Source organism: Glycine soja, chromosome 18, assembly GCF_004193775.1.
Source record: "Glycine soja cultivar W05 chromosome 18, ASM419377v2, whole genome shotgun sequence".
Taxonomy (NCBI): domain Eukaryota; kingdom Viridiplantae; phylum Streptophyta; class Magnoliopsida; order Fabales; family Fabaceae; genus Glycine; species Glycine soja.
The window spans coordinates 5,957,628-5,980,864 of record NC_041019.1 but is presented as its reverse complement, the minus strand read 5'-3'; the positions used below and the strand labels follow the sequence as shown (position 1 = coordinate 5,980,864).

General features: G+C 31.4%; 4 protein-coding genes across 6 annotated transcripts; 1 reads left to right on the top strand and 3 right to left on the bottom strand.

Moving 5' to 3' along the window:
• The first annotated feature begins 2,613 nt into the window (after positions 1-2,613).
• LOC114395697 lies at positions 2,614-3,796 on the top strand. Of its 3 annotated transcripts, none has more exons than XM_028357532.1 (2): positions 2,614-2,989; positions 3,097-3,796. In XM_028357532.1, exon 2 carries the CDS (start codon positions 3,206-3,208, stop codon positions 3,554-3,556), a length of 351 nt encoding a protein of 116 aa, XP_028213333.1. In that variant the 5' UTR covers positions 2,614-2,989; positions 3,097-3,205; the 3' UTR covers positions 3,557-3,796. The 3 variants fall into 3 exon arrangements, with proteins under 3 accessions (XP_028213333.1, XP_028213332.1, XP_028213330.1); XM_028357531.1 differs by having other exon boundaries at positions 2,614-3,056; positions 3,186-3,796; XM_028357529.1 differs by having other exon boundaries at positions 2,617-2,989; positions 3,186-3,796.
• A 207-nt stretch (positions 3,797-4,003) lies between these two features.
• On the bottom strand, positions 4,004-6,137 carry LOC114397742 (protein OCTOPUS-like). Its single transcript, XM_028359930.1, has one exon. The coding sequence runs from the start codon at positions 6,028-6,030 to the stop codon at positions 4,396-4,398; it is 1,635 nt and encodes a 544-aa protein (XP_028215731.1). The 5' UTR covers positions 6,031-6,137; the 3' UTR covers positions 4,004-4,395.
• Positions 6,138-12,829: 6,692 nt separating this feature from the next.
• On the bottom strand, positions 12,830-13,615 carry LOC114396306 (E3 ubiquitin-protein ligase RNF144A-like). Its single transcript, XM_028358212.1, has one exon. It carries the CDS (start codon positions 13,613-13,615, stop codon positions 12,830-12,832), a length of 786 nt encoding a protein of 261 aa, XP_028214013.1.
• Positions 13,616-16,573: 2,958 nt separating this feature from the next.
• On the bottom strand, positions 16,574-17,456 carry LOC114396305 (E3 ubiquitin-protein ligase RNF14-like). Its single transcript, XM_028358211.1, has 2 exons — positions 16,910-17,456; positions 16,574-16,635 (listed from the first exon to the last, which is right to left on the bottom strand). Exons 1-2 carry the CDS (start codon positions 17,454-17,456, stop codon positions 16,574-16,576), a joined length of 609 nt encoding a protein of 202 aa, XP_028214012.1.
• Between the last annotated feature and the right edge of the window lie 5,781 nt (positions 17,457-23,237).

Sequence of the window (23,237 nt, the reverse complement as noted above, 5' to 3'; positions counted from 1 at the left end):
AAACAGAATCTCTACTATTGGTTAAACTTCATTAAAAAGCACAAACTTCTGTTAATGAGTTTTTTTCCCCTTATTTTCTAGTTTTTAATAAATTTCAACCACTAATAAAGTGTGTTTGAATGAGTGTGTAAGAGTATTACCAACCTCCTTAAACTTCTATTTGAAAAAATTGTTACTATTGTTAACTCTGTTTTCCTCACAGAATGTGCGCCTACCTTGCATCCAAAAAAAGTCTTGACATTGTAGATGCTGTCAGCACTGCTTTGAGCAATGCCACCTTTGATAAGCAAGCCAAACAACAAGTTCTGATTCAATCAGATGATAGCTCAGTTCTATCCAAGTTTAAATACATCCCATCTTACAAAGGGTTATGTTATTGAATGATTAAGTGAGTGATGTACCAAGACAAACAGTGGAAGAAATAAAGAAGCATGTGGAGGCAATGAATCTTCCAAAAACCCTCAGTTATCAAAGTATCTGCTTCCTTCTTAGTAGGAATGCCAAATGTTTTTCAAAAGTTGAAAGATGCAAACCTCACAGTAGTAGTCCATAATCTCAAAAATGAATACACAACCCTGGCATTTGAGTATTGGTCTGATCCTGATGTCAAGATTGCAACTTATATCCAAACTGCCAAGGTTGATGGAATCGTGACCGATTTTCTAGCCACTGCAAGTAGATTCATGAGTGAGTTATTCCAATCTAAATGTCTTTTCTTTATCTTAGCAAACTATAATTTCAGTTACTGTATGACTAAAACATTATTTTTGGTAAGCAAAACTTGAAACTTAATGTAACTATTTGTAATTTGCAGGGAGTCCCATGATCCTACTATTTTACCTGTTAAGCCTGGTGATCTATTAAACACCATTCCTACTGAACTTCAGCCACCAGCACTTCCTCCTCTTAAGGTTGCAAACGTTGTTAACAGAGGCCTTTCTATAGTAGCTATTTTAGTGTTTGCTATGCTTTTCGCTGGTCATTAATGATTAATGTGATTAACCCCTAGCACAATCTAGAGATCGCTAACTTTCCTCTAACATCGTGTCGTGTTTTAATTTGTATTATAGAATGCACACATTGGTTCTCAGAAATATTGGGTTTATTGACTTGATTCATTAGGCAAAGTTTCTTTGCACTTGTCGTTTGGATTATGTCATTTATGCTTTAAAAGCACAATGAATGCCTAATCCCAAAAATTGTATAAGCTTCCGCCATCATTAAGTCCACTAAATACAATGCAAAAAACTGCAAAATTCAGATTCTGAATTTGAACCATTGAATTTATTGGAATGAACATTATTTAATCTTCATTCTTGTGCCTTAGCTAAAAGCCCCCAGCTTAAAATACTTGACATTTCTGAACTTGGAAAGTACACGAATGTGCAAGACAAAATTCGGACTCTATTTAAACCATTAATAACGGATTAAAATATATTTGTGACTCTAATAAATATCAAAATTGTGTTTGTTCAATGTTTACTTAATATATATTTTTTTCGTTTCTGTTTCTTGATAAAACAAATTTTGTGTGTTTAAAAGAGTGTAGATAAGAAAGAGTATCTTGTTAACATTTCTCTTTGGCCTTAATATGGGGACAAACCACAAGTCCATAGTTATTTAATTTCATTCTATCTAAATCTAAAAGATCACATTAATTAAGTACTCTCACAAGTGTTTGACGGCGACCCATTGGGTCCATACTCCGAAACCATCTTCACAGCCTCTTAGGGTTGAGAGAGAGAGCGAGTGAACATTCAAGGGCAAGAAGCAAGTAGAGAAGTGCAAAAACTCATTGAGGACCATTTTATCTACACAATTAAAATGGAAAGTGCAAGAAACAGGTAAAGAAGTACAAAAAAGTGAATGTCTTGATTTAATCTTCATCTTTTGAGGCCTACAAACTTGGGCTCATCTAATGACATCGACCCAAGTTATTGTTCTAGTGAAGCTTCCTCTCCAATTGGGTCATTAGCATCGGTGTAATAATTATTTTAAAAATCAAGCATGAAATGATTTCTGATTGGTTATCATTATAGAAGTTTTTATCCAACAATGCTTAAAAATTAAACTATTTTAAAAAATTAAGTGATTTATTTTTGAAAACTTTATTTAAAATATAGTTTTCACCAAAAATAAATCATTAAGTTAAATTAGAATAAGATATTGAAAGACTTAATAGTGTAATAAGTTCTTTTAGGGTGTGTTTAATTTAGAGGATAAAAATAAAAGAGAAATTTATGAATTAAAATAGAGGATAAAAAATGTGAATTCATATAAAAAAAATACAAAAAAAAATTCATGTTCTTCTCCTTCCACCCTAAATCAAACACCACCTTAAACTTTATGACTTTATGTTTGCTCATATATATTAGCATAAAACAAAACTAATTGAGAATATTTTTTTTTCTAAATGTGTAAATAAATGTCTTTTTACTACAAAACAAAAAATTATGTCCTAGACCCCCCAAAAATAGAAAAACAACAAAATACAACTTAATGTGTTTAGAATCCCACGGGAATTTTCTCAAAGCGTATCATTTACATGGGTAAAATTTTTTCACACATCTCATCAAATTTTCATTTTTTGTTTCAAATAAACAAATGTTCCATGAACCTTTTTTGTGAGCTTACGTTTTTTTTAGGGGGGAAAAGGGAAGTGCGTGTCCATCCAATTAATTAAGACAAACGTGGAATTTTCTGAGAATGTGCCAAACCTATAACAATGCTTTGACAATTTTCACTTACAACCACGAATTTTCGACGTGTTCGGTTCCCTTGATGCTCATCTGTTAGATTCATTGTTAAATCTAAGTTTTCAAATTTCAACCATAAAACTTTTAATTTCTAGCAACCCCATTACCTTATTGCCAGCTTTTGATTCTAAAGGTTATCATCAACAAAGAAATACCCCCCACCCTAATCTAGGACACTTGTCAAACTTGAACTATTGCAATGTTCCCTAAGCGTTTTCGGGACCCCAAAACAGGTACCTTTCTTATGTTCAATACAGTGAATCCTTTCGTTTTCAGCTGAAACCGTGTTTTGCTTATCAGGTATTTGATGAAATGTCTGAAACTGTGTTTTGCTTATCAGGTGTTTGATGAAATGTCTGAAACAGACACTCAGTTTCCTTTTTGTTTGATTGCATTTGTTTCGTTTTATATTCTTATCTTCCAATCCAGGTTTTCATCTGCTGAGTTCAATGCATGCTAAGAAATACCTGAAGAATATTGGGTTGGAAAGCGAAGACTACCACTTTTTCAAACGTGTTGGGAAGGGCTTACTTTGCACCTATGCAGTACTTGGGGCTCTGTGGCTCTACAATAACAATTCATCACTGGGGTGGGAGAAACTGAAGCCACGGCTGAAGGAGCACGAAGAAGCATTGAAGGGGTTCATCGCCGAGGGAGGGATGATTGGAACATCTACTAGTCCAAAAGGGATGGCTGAGAGTGATAAGGAGAATTTTGATGAGGAAGCTCAGAAGCTGTGGTTGAGGATGAAGAATGAGGTCAAAACTGAACTTAGGGAGAAGGGTTTTGATGTTGAATAATTTTACACTGTAAAGTGAGTGAATGCCAGTGTTATTCTCATGACACATGAACTGATTGTGTGACTGTAGTTGTAGTACATGCTAGGAAACTTGTTCATGCTACATGGTGAAGTAGCATTTTGTTGCGTTTAGTGTTTGATTATATATTGATGATAAAAGGGAAGGAATAATCAGTCTGCTCTTGTATAAATTCAAGAAATCTTGTTAAATGATCAAATTTGCTCTCTCCTATCGCTTGAATTTTGCAAAGCCCATTGTCAAACAGATCGTTTATGAAATTTCACATAAAATTAATTGACAATCCTATATTGTTATTATAGCAATCAAATAGGCTTACACCCATTTTTTCCTTCTAATTTCAAGTTTATAAAACAAGAATAAGAACATTTAAATCATTTAAAGCATATAATTTTAATTTAAAATAAAAAGAAAAGTTACACACTGAAAAAAAACAGAAATTAGGTTCATAATCATAAATTCATAATAGTTATAGAAATTTACAAGTGGTCTTAGTTCATGCTTCCATAACAATAGCATAGTTGAACCATAATTGGAGGATAAAGCTTAATACTCTCTGCTAGCTGAACAGGCTTTAAAAACTTAACCTACATCTTTACTCTTATGATAGTATGCAATCAGAAATTCACAATGCCAATAGTATCGCAGTATGAATGTTTTATTCTGCTACCAACATCATGAGAACAGCTGCAACCCGCCAGATTTCAACAGTTATATCTTTCCAATGTGATGCAATCTAACAATGTGAAGTGCTATATCGCAAGGACAAGAAACAATTTCATTATATATGTTTTTACAACCACATTCCACTAGTTACAGCCTCAAAAGAAACTTCTGGCTGTGGGATTTGAACTCTTTAAACTACTCTTTCCAGATCTGCTTCTCCTATAGCTTTTCAAGGGTGTCAAATAGAACCTTAACAAGCCATTGTCAACATTACTTGGTGAATACCTAACACTCCGGTTTCTCTGAAGCATAAACTTCTGCCTTCCATTGAAAACATGGCCTTTAGTCTCAGAACCCACAAAGCCACTGACTAAACCCGCGGTTCTACTAGAATCTCTACAACTAACACTATAGCTACGAATAAGCTTCTGGCTAACCGACTCACTCACTTGTCCATTAACTACCCTCCTCAGCTTCTGCCAAGACTCTGCAATTGGCTTATCAACCACATCACCACCACCACCACCAGCATACTCTCCTTCTTCCAACCTATCTTCCCTTCTCTTCTGCATTAACCCCAACTTACTCCACAACCTACCCCATTTGTGAAACCTGTTCAATCCCTTTTGATCATCCCCAATTGCAACATCACAAGCATCATCCTTGGAAGCAGAACCCATTACATTATCAGATTGAACACTATTAATTGGTTTCAAATTCGCATCCCTCAAATCATTCTCAGTGATCAACACCTTTGCACCATAGAACAACTCAGTGGTCGCAGGGGAAACCTTAGCATTAGATATCGCTCTCAATTCATCAACTTCCCCCATTAACGACTTCCTACGCGAATTCGACCTATCGAAACTCCTCCTCCTCCTATGCCAATTCGAGTAGTAATGTTTAGTCTGAGCTGAACCACCAGGACAACACTCTTCACCATTCTCCAAACTCTCTTCTCCCTCTTCTTCTTCTTCTTCTTCAAGCAAAACCCTATCACCAACACGAACCATTCGGGAAACCCTAGGGTACGCTTTTCCTATCAAATAACCGTCCCATGAAGCTCGAGGAGCTTCGAACGAAAACCGCGAATCGTCCACGGATAACCTCGGATCAGTGTCGCACGATCTTCTACCTAAGGCGATGCCGTATTCTCCGACCTCAGATTGGGCCTCATGCAATGTCCTTAGCCCTAGCTTTTCGATCGGACCAACGCCGGCGCCGGCGCCTGCGCCGTCGTTGTAGCGGTTTCTCTTCGCATTCTGCTTCCGTCGCCATTTCATCAACCTTTTGCTGAATACGGAAGCAGCCTCGCGAAAACTCGCCGCGATGTCTCTGAAATCTCTCCCTGTGTTCTTTTTGCTCCGCAATTCAAGATCTATGAACTCCTTCATCGTCTTACCCTCTCCGTCATCATCGCCGGAAACCCTAACCGGGTCGCCGCGCTCTTTCTCTCCGATTCCGCCGCCGGTGGTGCTGGAACAGATCTCAGCATTCCGATTCGGAGGCTTCTTCTTCTTGTCGTCAACGTTGAAGAGGTCCGACAGCGAGCCTCCCAACGGCGGCAGTCGGACCTCGCAGGACCTGCGGCGGGGCTCCGGGGCGGCGGAGGAGGAGGGAGCGTCGGTGGTGCGCCCAGAGAAGGACTTGGTGCGGCGGAGCTCCGGCGATTCGGCGGAGGAGGAATCGATGCCGGCGAGGCGTTCACGGAGACAGGAGGCACAGAAACCGGTGACGGGTGTGGAAGGGTGACGGTGACAGGTAGTGAAACGGTGCGTTTTGGAAGTCATGAGTGAGAGTGAAAGGAGTGTGGTCGTGAGATCATGTTATGTTAGGTTAGGTAAGGTAGCGCCAAAAGTGATAGGCACTCAGTGCATTGCTTGTGACTTGTGAGTGCTAGTCAATATATAATCTTATAGATATTAATATTTGGACCAACTTTATATTAAAAATAAATTGAGCTAGATTTGCATGTAATGAGACTTTTTCCCATCTTATTTTATATTCTTCTTAAAAATAAGAACTAAACCCTTCGCGCCTGATCAATAAATATTAATATATTTTCATTTTGGATTAGCATGAAAACTCAAGTAGAATGAATGATTCTTTAAATGAATTGTTTATTTTAATGGTGAAATTATTTATTTGTTTTTATAGTTTCATAATTTTTATTTTTTAGTCTAAAATGATTAATTCTTATAATTTATATTTTAATTCTTTTTTAGTCCTTGTAATTTAAAAGTGTTCTTTTTAATCTTTATAATTTATATTTTAATTTTCTTTTAGTTCGTATAATTATAGTAACTAAAAATACCACTTTTTAAATTATAAGAACTAAATAGGAAGTAAATTAATAATTTAACCTATTTTAATAATGATCAAGATTATTAAAGTGGGTATTTAAATCGATTTTACAGTTTTATAATGTTTAAAAAATATATTATTTATGTTGTGATTGTTTATATTAATAACAATATTTTATATAAACAACTTGATGTGATCTAATCGTGTGAAATAAAACCAATATTACTTAAAGCTAAAGCTCAATAACTTACATAAACATTTTTCTGCTCTTACCGATAATGAAATGAAGTAACTTATCACCATTCTTTATCAATCAAACTAATCAATGTCTTCATTAAGATCTGTGTCTCAAGTGTATTCAATTTTACATTAAGATCTGTAAATATAGTTTAGTTTGGCTTGTTGCGGTGCTATGAACTTATTACTTGTGTCTCAAGTGAGTACAACCAATCAACCATTTTTTTTTTGTTTGTTTGTTTGAAAAGCAAGTACAATCAGTATTAAGATAGAAATTGAGTCAAATGAACTTGTTTTTTTTTTTCCTACGGGGAAATGAATTTAAATTAAGTTCAATGAAAAATTGAGTCCATTTTATGGGTTTAATTATTGTAATTAATGATTTATTTATTTTTGAACACTCGTATATTTGAAATGTATGAATAATAATTTGAAATGTCTGTCATATCAATGTCAAATTCATACGTTAGATTCTCAATCTTATAACTTATTATTAGTCTACATTTTGTATTTTTATTATTTTTTAAAATCATATAATAACATTTCCATTTCAGTAATCAATTTTTCAATTTTTTTAAGGGAATTTTTTCAATTTTAAGAACTCTTAAATGGATTTTATTATAAGATAAAAAGGAAAGTATTGATTAGGTGACCATTGATTTCAATTTTAATAAGAAAAGATCAATTTTAAAATCATATAATAACATTTCCATTTCAGTAATCAATTTTTCAATTTTTTTAAGAACTCTTAAATGGATTTTATTATAAGATAAAAAGGAAAATATTGATTAGGTGACCATTGATTTCAATTTTAATCCCTCAGTTAATCATTAGTTGACGATGATGTAATATTTTTAATATGACATGGATGATATAACACTTATATAAATTAAGAATGTGATAAAGTAGTATATAATTTAAAAATATTATAAAAATAGTAGTGGACTAAAACCCAAGTCCCTTTCTTTCTACATGTATTTTTAGTTTTCATTGCTACATAGCTTTTTCTTTCACATGTACGAGATCATGATCTTTTATAGTGTTAAATCATGGCCTATACGTATGATGATTAATAAAAAAATTGTATTTTTCATCAATTGGGATAAGTACTGTAAAAACAACTACACCTAGCTCAAATCCACATGTACGCCAATAAGTAATAGATATATAAGTTTGTTAAATTATTCCATCCAAACTTAAATGACTGACTTTTCAGAGTGTTGATACCTTTGTTCCATTTTCACATCATTTTAAAGCACCAATTATAAACACTTTTTTTAATCCTTAATCCAACTATACCTTGAACCAACATGACACTCTTTTATGATTATCAGAATATAATTTAGTTAAATAATATAGTTTTTATTACTAATTAATTGATATTAAACCTTAAATGTCAATTTTATTTACTAGTATAAATAAGAATCAAATTCATATTTTATAAATCAAATAATTGAACACAAGTGATTAATATGTTAAAGTGAAGATTGATTCGTTTGAATAATATTTAAGTTCAACCCTGAATAAAAATAATTCTTAGTTAAACTTTATTTATCTCTTAGTGAAACTTTAAATTAATCAAGATTCATTTTTCTAGATGAATCGAAAGATTAAGATCAAAATAATATCTTATAAAAATGTTGGTTGATTCTCCTTGTGGATGTGAAGATTAGTATAAAAGAAGCTAATTTAAGACACATCTAATTTCTTATATCACTAAATGATGAATTTCAGGTTTATTTTTTAATATTCTTTTCATTAGATAAAACATATGTAGAATTCAATAAATAATGAGTTCGATCGCTTTTTTTTTATAGTTCTTAAATATTAAATACATCTACTATTTTTGTTAAATATTACGAGATTTGTCAAGGAAATATTTTAAAAAATACTGTTCTAGTATGAAGTTAGACATTTAAAAAAGTACTAGATTAAGCAAAAACATTTAAAAAAGAAAGGACCAACCAATGACACTTCCATACAGTATTCCAACGTGAAATTAGGGAGGACATCATTTGCACCACTACTCCTGTCTACTGCGTGCCGTGGGTTTTGGTTTTGGGGCATGCGTTGTAACGATTGTTAAATTGAATAAGCACAAAAGAAACAAGTCAAGATTAATAATAATAATAATAATAATAATAATAAAATAAAATTAAGTTTCTTATGTATAAACAAGTGTACTTGTCGTATTTATTTTATCATCATATAGGTCTTCTTGTATTAGGGAGACTTTTAATTTTGGCTTTTAATTTTCTCTAACTGAGATATATATCGTTTATAATTGTATTATTTTGGGTTTAATATAATTTAATTTTTTTTTAAAACAAGAAAGAGAGCTGCGAATTACGATCCACCAAGCAAATCTAGGAGGTTGCACATTTTCCAAACAGCTTTTGCAAATTAGATTATTTGAAGTTGAGTACATAATGGTCCACTTGTCCCACTCTGAAATTCTTCTCAACTAATATAGAGGATTCTTTCAGCCACTTTATAAGAATTTTAAAAAATGGATAAGCGTTAAGTTCAAGCTTAATTATCAATTTAATTTCCAAATTATATTAAAAGGTCTAATTTAGTTTTCAATTTTTTTTAAAGATTTTAGTCTAAATTATTTTAAAATAGATTAATTTGGTCCTTTCTTTCAAATTAAGCTGACGTGGTTAGGATTCCAATTTTTAGTAATTTTTGTTTAGGAATAATAATAATTTTTAACCTCCATTAAATGATTTCCATTTCTTCTTTTTACTTCCAATTGCTTCGTCCCCGAAAGGCTTTCACAGAGAACAGTGGTGGGGTGGATAATATCTAGACTTGTTGTGGGTGGTATTTTGGTAGATTAAGGTGGTGGTGATGGAGTCAATGTGATAGGTGAGGGGTGGTGGCGTAGGGTGTTGTTTGGGTGGGTTAAGGTGACGGTGATGGAGTTGGTGTGGTAGGTGAAGGGTGGGGCTGGAGTGTCCACAGTGGGGGCTTGGGTGGTGACAGAGAAAGAACATAGTGCAGAGTCGAAGTGAAGAAGAAGAAGAAATGAAAATTGTTTTATTTTCTCAAAATAATAATAAATATAATGGTGATTAAAAATTATCAGTATTTGTAAACAAAAGTCATTGTAATTTGCTATTTTAACGGCGTCGGCTTAATTGGACGGAAAACATCAAATTGATCCGTTTTAAAATATTTGTAGATTAAATTCAATTTTTTTAAAAAATTTTGGGAGCCAAATTAAATATTTTAATATAATTTAAAAATTAAATTGATGATTAAGCCTTAAGTTTATTAATAATTTAATGAGCCTACAACTTAGAAGTCCAAATCCAATAACTCACACATTAGCTGCTCAAGGGGATTATTATTCTCACCTCCTCAATTGTTATTTTTAGCTCCCACGTATTTCAATTTTTTTATTCCAAAAACACCTTTTTTTAAATATTATTTTTCTTCTCTAAAGATTTTACTATCTGTTTGATTTAACTTTTTCAACATACTCTATTTTATAAAAAAGATCTAGTTTAATTGATTGATTGAAAAATATGGTTAGTAATTATTGTAAATTCTTTGATACGGATTAAAAAAACCTCATATCTCTTCTTGAGTTCCCTCTTTTGATATAAATATTTATTATGTGATTTTATTTATTTTTGATAAATAATGGGACTAGAGGTCCAAGAAACAACTAAGCAAAAACAAAACGAGCATGGCCAGCTAGCTTGTCTGCACACATATTCCCTTCTCTATACACTGCTCCAAACGAATGTGAGTAAAATTCCTCAACAGATGCCTGATCATGTGAATCAATCTCCAATATAGAGAATATAATTACACCTATAATATTTATTTCTTTATAATTCTGATATTAATATGCATCCATACATTTTGTATATTAGTTGTTATTCACTTTAATTACATGTCCCTACAGATTTGATTTTTAAAAAAATTATATATCAAGTTACTATTATTGATTTTATTTTTTTCAAAACAAATTATATCCTAACAAAAATTGATTGATTTTATTTTGAAATATGTTGTTAGGTTAGTCCAGCGAAATTTACTTATATTTAATTTTAACATTACAATTTGACTTTTTTTTTTCTTCCAAAAAGCAAGGTATTTAGAGACCTAGATATAATTGAGGAATGCATTCACCCACGACTTTGTGAAAATCACAACGATCGATATAAGTAGTGTTGTTATTTTTTTGTCTTCTCTATTTTTATAAGTTGACTGTACTGTCTTCAATTTTTTTTTTCTTATGTTTTATTCCTTTTATGCCTATTCGGTTAAACATTGGATTCTATTCTAGATGATAAAATATGTTTTTTCCTCTAAAATTTTTAAAATTTGGTTTTAGTCCGTTTAAATTCTTTTTGTTCATTCTCCTAATTTTGAAATGTGCAATTTTTATACTTTAAAATGATTTAGATACTACTTTATAGAAAGACAAAAGGTGGTTCAAACGATATTTTGAGGAGATCGAAAGTGATATATTTCAAAATTATGAGAGAAAAAAAAACAGGCAAAAAAGACAAATTGAATTAAAAAAAATTAAAAAGCAAAAAAATATTTTATCTTAAATTAAATTATAATTTTGGTCATTAATTTGTAAAATTTGTCATTTTCATGTCCTGATTTTTAATTGTAAAATTGAGTATAGCATGTTTCATAATTTCACGATTTTAGTATGTTTGTCTACTCACTTAATGTGTCTTCTCCACATAAATAAAGAAATTCAATTCTCTAGCATTCTTTGAAGTTTCCACATAAATAAACATTAACAACTATTTCTAGTTTACTATATAGAGAACTAAAGCAACCATCGTAGGATTGATTCATCAACGAAGATCTCCTATCATGGTAGGTGCCTTTCGAACAACACCTTGTCTTAAAAAACAAATCCATTGTTATTTTCTGATTATATCTCTTTTTGTTTTGAATCATATTTGTTTCAGATCTATTATTGTTGTAATTTCATATTTGAGTTAGATATCTTTTGATTTTGATAAAGGTTGAATTATATCTGTTTTAGATCTGTTGTTGTAAATTCAGATTTGGCTTAGATCTCTTTCATTTTGATGAAGGTTGCTTCTTTTGATAAATTTCTGTACTTAATTATCTTCTAATTACGGTTTAATAATTAATAAGTGTGCCACGTTATAGAGTGAGTGGTCAACATCGGCTTCTAATGGTCAATGTTACTTGACAAAAGTACTAAAATCGCAAAACTGTGAAATGTGAGAAACTCAATTTTACAATTTGTAAACTAGAAAAATCAAAGATTAAACCTAAAACATATTTAGGTCTTTATTTTAGATTTGGTATCCCTTAACATCCCATGTAAATACAATAAAACTCAATCGGCCATTGATACTGGAAGTTAATAAATAGAAGATTGAAATCTAAATTCAATTTAATTTTGACAAAAAAAAAAAACAGAATAAAATGGTGTTAAGGCTCCAATACGGTTTCGATGAGGTTGCATCATTTCATGTGATTGAAAATTATACTAGTATTTTTTTTTTCCTAATCAGGGCATTAATAGGAAGTAACCCCTACCAATTGAGACCCCTACCAATTGAGATCGTGAGCACAAACAATTCTTTTTTAATATGATTTATTTCATATCAAAAGAGATGATTCAAATTTTAAATCACTTAAAGGACACAAAAGAGATTAACACTTATGTTAATGGTTGTCTATATTCTATGTGCAGCCACAATTCATGCTTGAAGCTATATTGAAAGCTCTACATAGTAGAGAGAAGAAACAAGCATTTGATATGAAAAACGATTTTAAATGTCTATATATCAGAAGCCTCGACCGATTTGGTGTATAGAAACTTGAAAGTGATAAGCCAAGGATCCTAGAATTGACAATTAACTGTAGAACTCAAAAATCTTTCTTGCCAATGCCATCACTTCTTGCATACATGTCCAGGCTTCCCGTTCTTCACACAAATGCAACTGAAGCTGCATCCGCACCTAGAAGGACAAAATTGGAGCTGACACAATCACTAACAATGAATTACAACAGCACATAGAATTAATGCAGTCAAAAGCCATGAAAATGTTCAATGTAACCTGCAAGTAATGTGTTCACATCCAGCTCGTGCACCGGGGACATTTCATCCAATTTTTTTATCTTCCTTTGTAACTCTTGGAATTCGTTACAACTCATCTTTTCATGCCAAGGAACCTTACACTGCGCACAAAACAGCCTATGACAAGAGGGGCACTCAGCACCAGTCACAACTTCTCCTCCATTTTTCACCAACAAAACAGAACAATCCTTAAAGGGGCAGTAATAATAAGTCTTCTCCGACTCAACAATCAAGGACTCAAACATCGCACATTTCCATCTAACAAGAACTTCCCTAGGCAGAATGGCATGCAAATATTCAGGCTTCAATTCCATCGAACACTTTGGGTTTGGACACATTACCACGAGAATGTTTTGGTGCATTTGAGTGGCCACGTGTTTGGATATGCAGTGAGTGCAAAAGGAGTGCTCACATTTACCCACTTTGAACATATCAGACACTGGTTTGTCATCAAGACATATACCACAAAAGAATTTCGAGGACTGGTCACTCTTGTTTGTTTCATTATCGTGATCATGATGACAAAGCAGGGGGAATTTTTTCTTCTCGTCGCCGTCGGTCAACGTGGCTGTTGAAGAGTTGATCACCATTCTTCTTCTCGCCCCATGGTGGCAAGGGCTGTCGGAAGGAGCGGCGGAGAGAGAGGTGGTGAAGTTGGAAACGATGGCGGCGAAGCGTTCGCGGAGAGATAGGGCATGGTGAGTTTTGGAAGTCACGAGTGAGAGTAAAAGGACCATGATGATGATATTAGGGAGGCTGATTGATGAAACTGTCACGCTCTTAGAAATCTATTTTTGCTGGACTCGTAAGATTTGTAATTTGTTATTATATAATACACACCCAAAACAAAAGATTTGTTATATAATGATAACTATATTATTTTTCAATCCTGGTAGATTTTATGCTTAAATAAAGTGTCATCATTGTATTTATTCTTTTTCTTTACCAAAATTTTATCTATTTTTTAACTTATAAAAATAAAATATTTTATTTAATTATGGTAACAAGGTAACTTAACAAGTATATATATTTTTGGTAACTAAATTTCTAAATCTTAAATAAATTAATTTTTAATATTAAAAATCAATTTAATATTAATTTATGGAGTTTTGGATAGAGACATGTGTCAATTGGCCTAGTTTAAATTAATTGATAATATTAATTATAGAAACTAAATTAAAAAATTTCTTTTGTAAACAACTATGACACTTTTATAAACAAATCATATATAATTTATATATTAAAATCCTTCATAGAATCGATAACAAAAATGATCTTGATTATTGATACCAAGTTAAGTATGAATAGGAATATAACGAGTCCAATGGAGTTCTTAAAATTTGAATTTGACTTGTGAAAAAAATTGATGATTCAATTGACTAATTTATTGAATCAATATAAATAAAAAATCTAAACTTGATTTGTCGAGAAACATAATCTTTAACTCATTTATAACTTAATTATTTTTTTTTTATAAAATTTTTCTTAAATAATTTTTAATTATATCGATATAATATTTAATAATCATTTTAACATTAGATAATTATATATCCACTAATAGAAAAATGAGCGATAACTGGAATTTTAAAAAATTAATAGAAAATGAACTAAATAATTAGTTTAACATATTTTTAAGAGATCAAAATTGCTTTCACAAAAATATGATATATATATATATATATATATATATATATATATATATATATATATATATATTTAAACAAATGAACTATTCATGGATTCTTAATGTTGAACTTTGAAAGATTGAGTTCGACTTATTTAAATGATTGAACTTAACCTCAAGCTTAAATTTATTTATTTAATTAAACAAATAAACTTAAACATGTAATTAAGGGTCGAACTGAATATTTCAGAAATTCAGGAATAACTTGGTTGATTTATTTATACCACTAAATATGAATATAAACATAAAAAAATTGGCTTCACCAATCAGCTTAAATAAAACAATTATGATGAATTAATCTCAAATCAACTTAATTAGTCTCGCTAAGAAAATTATATATAAATAATTTTTTTTATGAAAACTACAATAAAATGATATTAAAAAATAGATAATATATATGGGGATCAACTTACTCTGAAAGTGATTTTTTAAAGTTAATTTTTATCATTATGATTAATTTTCTTGCATTAAAACCATAGTTTTTTTTTTTTTACTTTTGGCAATTCAGTAAGTTAGACCACCAGATATATTCAAGACACAAACATCACATGATTGTACTTGCAAGTTTTTTTTTTTAATGAAAGGGGCTAAAGCTCCAACAACAAACTAATCAAAAACTGCGTGGAAACATGGTAGAAGAAACATCTTCTAAAAAAGCATAAGACAGAAAAGAAGGAACTAAATCGAAAATCAGTTGATCCTCAAGCGAATAACCATAGTTTTACTAACTTTATCAGCAACTTTTTTTCCTTCTCTGAACGTGTGAGACCAATCAAAATTCCCTTCAAGCCTCCTAAATTCATGAATCTTCTGAATCAGAGCATAGCAAGCATCTGAAATAGGACAACCATGCCTTATAAGATTAATAACCGCCAACGAATCAGACTCCACATCAAAATGTATATATACCCCTTCTCCAGGCAATCTTCATTCCCAAATAAATTGCCCATAATTCAGCCTGAGCAATGGTGCAATATCCCATATCAACACCATAAGCAAACATCACAGCACCAAGGTATCCAACATATATTAGGAATAGGCACATGTATATCAGAATTTGCATTCAGAACTTCAATATTCTGAAAACTGACCTGAATGGCATCCACCTTGCAGTAAATATGCTTTAATAACTTAGAAGCATATTATCCAATGTGACCACAAAAATCATGTTCCATTTTCTCCCTTGCAGAACATCCATAGACGAGGTGTTACTATGCAGCCACTCTCTAAAATCCATGTTAGAAAAATCCTTGTACTCGGAAGTTATCTAAGAGGTTCAAATACTTTATGCTGTAAACTGTCGACTTACAGCTTATCAACGCCTATTGCCATACACAAAGCACCTAAGTTTCTTTTCATAAAAAATGTGTGGAAAACTCAGAACCAAGTACTCCATTGTCAAACATGACAATCATATGACTATTGCATACACTTATAAAGTATCGTGGGAGATATATCGAATGTCATCCCATGTGATAAATTAACCATGAACTGAATTTAAAATGGATGGTATTGAACATATTTAAAATAACAAATATGATATCCAGATTTAAAAAAAAAAAATAACACGATGAACATCAGCCAATCACAATAAAAAACAATTTATACTTTTTTAAAATTAAAAGTTCAATTACCTACAACTCTTATTGAGGAAAGTGATGAACAGATGAAGAAATAATTAGCCTTCTTCATTTATACAAATAAATAACTTTTTGAAACCAGCAATAACTTTTTTAATCATTTCTTCTTGTGCTAACAGGCTACTTCTCTTCTTTTTGTTTCCACTATTCTTTTCTCACTTTATTCAAATTGTGATGTTCATTGGAGCATTTCTCTTTGAATCTGGGTTTTCTGAAAGTTACCAAGTTGCCACCTACAACCTTTTCATCTTTCCTTGCTCGTCTTCCTCACCAATTCATTGACGAATTTCGGCCCCCCGAAAAACGCAAATTGGCACGCCTGAACCAACCCACAGTTCTCTGATAAAGGTCGTAAACTATTCTCTTCATTATCATGCATCGATGTTCAGGGTTCCAATTCTTCCCACAAATGTAGCAGAAGTTGCATCCACACCTGGAAAGACAAAATTGGAGCTAATACAATCACTTCCCACATACATTTCCATTAGTATGAAATAAAAATGAATTATTTAGAAAGCATGTCAAAAGCCATGAAAATGATCAATGATACATAACACAAAACCTGCAGGCAATGTGGTCACATCCACCACATCTCTGGACAAACATAGTGCAGTGGGGGCATTTCTTCCAATTTTTTTCCTTTGCCAAATTGAAAAACTTCTTATCCAACTTTTTTTCATTCTTTTTCACCCTTTGGAATTCCTTACATTTCTTCCTTCCATGCCAAGGAGCCTTACAATGTGCACAAAATCGCCTATGACAAGAGGGACACTCAGCACTGGTGGCAACTTCTCCTCCCTGATTCACCAACAAAACCGAACAATCCTTAAAAGGGCAGTAAGTCTTCTCCGACCCAAGAATCAAAGACTCACGTCTCAGACATTCCCATCTATCAATGACATCACAAGGCAAGATGGTACGCAAATATTCAGGCTTAAATTCCACATAACAGTTGGGGTCTGGACAAATGACCTTGAGAATACTTTGATGTATTTGAGTCACCACGTGTTTTGATATGCAGTGAGTGCAAAAGGGGTGGTTACACTTGCCATCTTTGAACATATCAGACAGTGGTTTGTCATCAAAACATATACCACAAAGGAATTGCGAGGGTTGATCACTCTTCTTTGCTTCACTGTGATCATGATCAATGGGGGGTTCACTCTTCAACAAATCTTTGTTTAGCTTGATTGAGGTGAGGAGGTGTGGCTGCTCTTGTTCATTTTCTGCTTGCAAACTTTGTTTGACAATCATGATGGTTGAGAGTGTATTAAGAGTTTTGTCAATGCTAATGTTGTGTGTGACTGTGTGAGTGTGAAAGATTAATGTGTAAGTAGCTGAAAATCAGTGACATGCAAATGGCATGGACTGAGCCACTTGGACCCTTGGACGGAGTTTGCCTTAACAAAAAACCGCTACACTGTTTACTTCTTCAAAACCCTTGCGCTTTTTTTGGCAAAAGTAGGTATCCAATCTAACAAAAACTGAAAAAGTGATTGAAAAATATATCTAAAACTGAATAAACTAAAAATTGAAATATTTTATTGGATAAGATTAAATCACAGATTTAATATAAAAAATCAGTTCAGTCCGATAACAACTTACAGAAGTTGAGGATTGATTTGAAGCTGATAAATTAATGTTCGTGTGTGCCTAATCTTTCATAAGGCACGGAAGGATTATTTTTAAGATCGCATAATGGTCAATTTAATGTGTCTTTTAAGGTGTATTATAAGAGAAACATAACTGAAATATTATTAAAATATTGTTACTTTTTCTGTATTTTAATTATGAGACAGAATGAGTCTGATATTTATTTTGCTGTTGCAGACCGATTTAGTTGTGGGAAATGCATCCCCTTTAATATTGTATAAACATCCAACGTGTGTCAAGGTGAGTTTGTTGGGTCATCTTCTTTTAAAAAGAATAAAATTATTTATTATTGGATATTGTGTTGTGTTATTGGTATGCTTTATATATCCTTATTACTAATTATTAATTTTATGCCGATGACTGTCATGAGATAATGGCAAGCTGAAGAATACCTGTTTTTTTTATTTATAAAAATACTTGGTTCTAATCCAATAAATAGAAAACTATGGCTGTAAATAGTAATTTGACATAAAATAGTAAAATATAAAAATAAAACAAGATATAAATTTATATATATAAGAGGATTATCATATAAATAACACAACTTTTTATCAACTTTTTTTTTCAATATTTTTAAAAAAAAAATCAATAATTAAAAATAACAATTAATATATTTAACAAAGGTCTATCACCTAGCCTACATTAAACTTTTCTGACAACAAATTACTCTTCAGTTTTTATAAAAGCCTATTTAGTTAAAAAGGTTATACCAAGTCATTAAAAAAAATTCCAACAAGCCAGCCAACCTATTTAAACAAATATAAATTATATTTTTGTTATTTATTATTTTATTATATTAAAATTGTTATAATGTATCAAAATCATACATATGTTTTTGAAATATTAATCATGTTATTTGTTAGCTTTTTGACAAGCATACCAAGTCGAGCAAATTATATAGAATGAAAGATCAAGTATCATACCTATTTACAAGAACTCATGTAATATTCGATAAAATAGCAACGTTCACTAACTATTGCTTTTAGAAACAACAAATTTAATTTGATTGCCAAAATTTAAATAGAAAGAAATTAAAAATAAACATAAAGTTCAAGAGCAAAAGAACAAAAAACTCTTTTTGGGTAATTTTTACTAACATTTAGAATGCGATAAAAAGAGGTAAAAATAACAAAGAATAAAAGAGATGAGATTGATTTCACTAGAAAAGATCACTCCTCTAGTTCAAAGTCAAATTATTATCATCTACTCACAAAAAAAACTCAAACCCGGATCCCTCAGATGAAAAAAAACCTTAAATCCCTTGACCAAACTATCAATCTTTTGACTAGTCTAACCAAGTGGCTTGCTTTAAGAGTAAGAGTTAAAAGATGATTAACAATTCTTGTTTCATTCCTAGACACAAAAACCATTAGGTGTTCCTCTCCATTTCTAAGTTCAAAAGCATTTTTCAATGACAATTCAAACCACAACATCAAACAAATGGTAGTGATCAAGTCAAAGCAAATATTAATGCATAGAAAATAACACTTAATAATGAACAATAAACATAAATATTAATAATCAAAATGCAAACATAAGAATGAGTTCAGTTACATCAACCCCCAGTATAGGTAAATCTAACTATACAACTATAAGAAAAGAAGAAAATAGATGAAAAAATAATGAGATTGTTGGAATTTTTTATTCTAATAATTAATGTAACTAATATTATAAGATAATTACATTAGTTAGTTATCATTAGTGGACTTTATTTTATGTGGTCAAATTAAGTGAATTCATTAGACTATTAAATAAGCTGATATGAGCTTAAATGAGCATATATCAGTATTGGCTATTAGCAGATAATGAAAACTCTATTAGGTTAATACACTATAAGAAGATTATGGTTTCCAACATATCAAGTTGCGCACATAGTTTATCTTTTCCCTATCTTAAGATTTACGAAGGTTTTTGATAACTGCTAAATATGAGTTATTTTGATAATAAAAATATATTGAAAATATCTTTAAAAATATTAATTTAGCAGTTATCTTTGGCTTAAATATTAAGATTTAATATTTTTCTTATTCATGGCTTGCAAATATGAAAAGGAGAGATTAAAGGAAAAAAAAGATCCAAAAAAATATCCAAAATATCAAGAAATCTCAAGAAGATATAATTACAAGCAAAACAAATACAAAAGATATCAAAAATATCAAAAAAGAAAGATTTCTAGCATCAAGCCCAAGTCCACTCCAACAATTATAAAAAGAGAGTCAAGCCAAGGAGGAGAAAAAGACAACAACCCCCATCTCCTAAGGGTCGATGGCCATGAGTGGCTGAACCCCTAGTTAGGGTCTGGCAGGCCTAAAAGCCAAGCCCCATCTATTCTATTATCTTTCCTGCTTTTATCTTGCATTATTCATCTTTATATTCTGTTAGGGGTTAGACGCTCGGGAAAGGGTAACTTCTAAATAAGATTTAAAGAAGGTATGCATGCATTGGTTTTAGGGGTTAGACACTCGGAAGAGGGTAACTTCTAATCGAACAAAAAGAAAGAATTTCATAAAAAAGTCATTCCTAGGAATATAATGATTATTTTATGTCCATGCATTCTCGCAAACATCTATAATTCATACTTCATGCATTTTATTTGTTGAGTCTTTGCAAAGGAATTTGGAAGATAGATAAATAAAATAGGCTTGTCATTGTGAGGAATCAGGGGCAAGTAATTAAACAGATGTGGGTAGAACAGAGTCACCTAAGTTGATAAAGAAAAATCATAAACTCATACATTCTAGGCAAACAAGGCAGGCCAGGTCCCAACCTTATCATATTCTGATTTTATCTTCTATTTTTTATCTTTTACTTTTCTTATCTTATTTTTTTATCTTCTATTTTCTCTTATCTTTATCATATCTTAATTTAAATATTTTATCTTCTATATTTATCTTTAAATCTTTTATCCTTTCTTTTAAATCTTTATCTTATCTACTATATTTTCTTATCTTTATTTTAAATTCTTTATCTATTGCTTTTAGATTGGGTTTGCATTAATCTAAGTACAAACAAAGTCCATGTGGATTCGACACTCGGACTTCCGAGTACTTTACTACTTGTGACAAATTTAGTACACTTGCCAACGAGTTAATAGTTTTATTATGAAATAAAGAGGCTCCGACTGAGAAAGACCATAAGACCACTTGTTATATTATTGATCGATTGTTTGTGATTCAACGATGTTGAAGAATACTTTGATCAGGAACTAATTACGGATTCAGATATTTTCTCTAATACTTAATAAATAGGCATGTTGTAGATCTTATGGCTTTTTGGTGAACTGTTCTAGGATATGTACCTGCGAATTTTAGCTTATGCATAAAAAAGAATAAAGAATCGCTACAAAAAAAGCTATTACCGACAACCAGAATCCACTGGTAATTCAAAACTTTCGACGGATTTTTGACAAACCAAAATCTATTGGAAAAATGGTCGTAGGAAATTTTAACATATGGATTTTTGTTGTCCATTGAAAATTTCTGACCGAAATATCCATCAAAAAGATTCCTTTGAAAATTTATGATGGATATTTTCCATGGGAAATTTCCAATAGCAATATATCCATGGGAAATTTCCAAGATTGAACGAGTTAGGTTGATATTCACTTGGAAATGATTGTTGGAATGACATTGAAAATCGATATAAGGTTGCTAAGCGCAGAAGCAAGAGTTTATATCCACAAAGAAGCATTATAAGTCTGCCTCCCTCGTTCAATGCAAATTATTTCAAAGAATAACATCCATGAAGATAGTAGATTATTCATAAAAGGATTTGAAAACTGAACAAAGGTGAAACCAAACAAAATGAAGACAAAAAATAAAAGGATGATTCATATTATTCATCACCAAACACAAAAAGATAGGACAAAGGTGAACAAAGAGTGTGCGCAACGATTATCTTACGATTTGAAAGCAAAGAAAAATTCCATGTGGGTTGAAAGATGAATAGCGATTGGACATAGTATAGGTGAAGCCAACAATGGTAGCAGGTTGAATGACCAAAGTGAGGATGATAGTGTGCTCAAGGGCATGGGTTGGGGTCAATGGTAGTGACGATGTGAAAGGTCAACGATAGTGTGAAAGCACAATGCAAGGTGATTGAGGGATCAATGGTAGCAGTGCTAGGTGACTGAGGAGGGCTAGGGTTGGGTCGTTTTTGTTTGGGGAAAACTTCAATTTTCGACTGACAGAATTAAAATTCTTGACAGAATTAAATCTGTCGGAAATCATAATTTTTCGTGAAATTTTTTTGTCGGTTATAACATTTTTTTTCTTGTGGTGAATAAGGATTAAAGATTTCCAACATAAAAATAGTAGGGAAGTCATGGAGAGCAAAGAAGAAAGTTTCCCAGCCTTCACCTTCAATCCTAGACAACTCTCTTAACCAAATCTTCCTTTAATTCGCATCCTTGGAGCTTAAAGAAGGCCAAACATATTGTCCTGTCATTCTTGCATAATGGCCTATGTGCTGAGAATGAGGTTCACACTTAACTCAAATCTTTGGAAGTGGGAGCAATTTGCTCGATGCACACCAGGTTTCAACTCTAACCCCTTTAGCCTTGAATTGGGTCTCACACTAGCTATCTTTTTTCTTCATTTATTTCTACAGCTAAATAAACTAAATTTAGATAAAAAAATAAAACATTTTAACTATTTTAAAAAAGCTCTTCTAATTTTTTCAGAACTTAATTATAAACAAGATCAAACAAACTTAAATGTATTGAAATATTAATATAATTTCTTACAAAATGATTATTAATATAAGGTTCCTAAAGTCATTATCATTCACCTATATAAATAGTCAAACATATAAACTTACAGAGTAATCAATTTATACTCTATTTAGTTACTTATTATAAAATAGACGTTTTAACTAATTAACTATGTTGTCATGAAAGTAATAAACATAATGTGGTAGCCTTAACTTTTATACAACGCAATTAAACTCTCGTTGCTTGTGCTTCATATTTTTTTGATTTGATAGTCATCGTAACTAGGGTCTTATGCTCCTAGTGATATCCAAAAATATCCCTAAGATTGTTAAAATTAGACGGGAGCAATTGGTTGAATCGGAACCAATCTAGGGAGATCCAAAGACTCTATAAGATAAGAGTATTTCATAACTAGTGTAACATCAAATAAAATCGATATAAAATATCAATTTGAAATGGTATTTTTAAAAGAATGTTTTTTTTTTGTTTTTTCTTTGAATTTAAAATTTTAATATAAAATATTTTAAAGCTAAATAAAACACACATTTAATAAAAATTACAAATAGATATAAATTGTTTATCTCGATTTCTTATAATTTTGTATTGTATTAATTTTTTTTCCACTTTAAATGTAAACATGTTATTGTTAATAAAAATTGTTGTATTTTATT

Coding starts and splice junctions, on each gene's coding strand:
- LOC114396305 (XM_028358211.1), bottom strand. CDS start 17,456: ATGATTGTCAAACAAAGTTTGCAAGCAGAAAATGAACAAGAGCAGCCA. Junction 16,636..16,909: donor TTGGCATGGAAGGAAGAAAT/GTAAGGAATTCC, acceptor TTGTCTTTCCAG/GTGTGGATGCAACTTCTGCT.
- LOC114396306 (XM_028358212.1), bottom strand. CDS start 13,615: ATGGTCCTTTTACTCTCACTCGTGACTTCCAAAACTCACCATGCCCTA.
- LOC114397742 (XM_028359930.1), bottom strand. CDS start 6,030: ATGACTTCCAAAACGCACCGTTTCACTACCTGTCACCGTCACCCTTCC.
- LOC114395697 (XM_028357529.1), top strand. CDS start 2,956: ATGTTCCCTAAGCGTTTTCGGGACCCCAAAACAG. Junction 2,990..3,185: donor TTTTCGGGACCCCAAAACAG/GTACCTTTCTTA, acceptor CTTCCAATCCAG/GTTTTCATCTGCTGAGTTCA.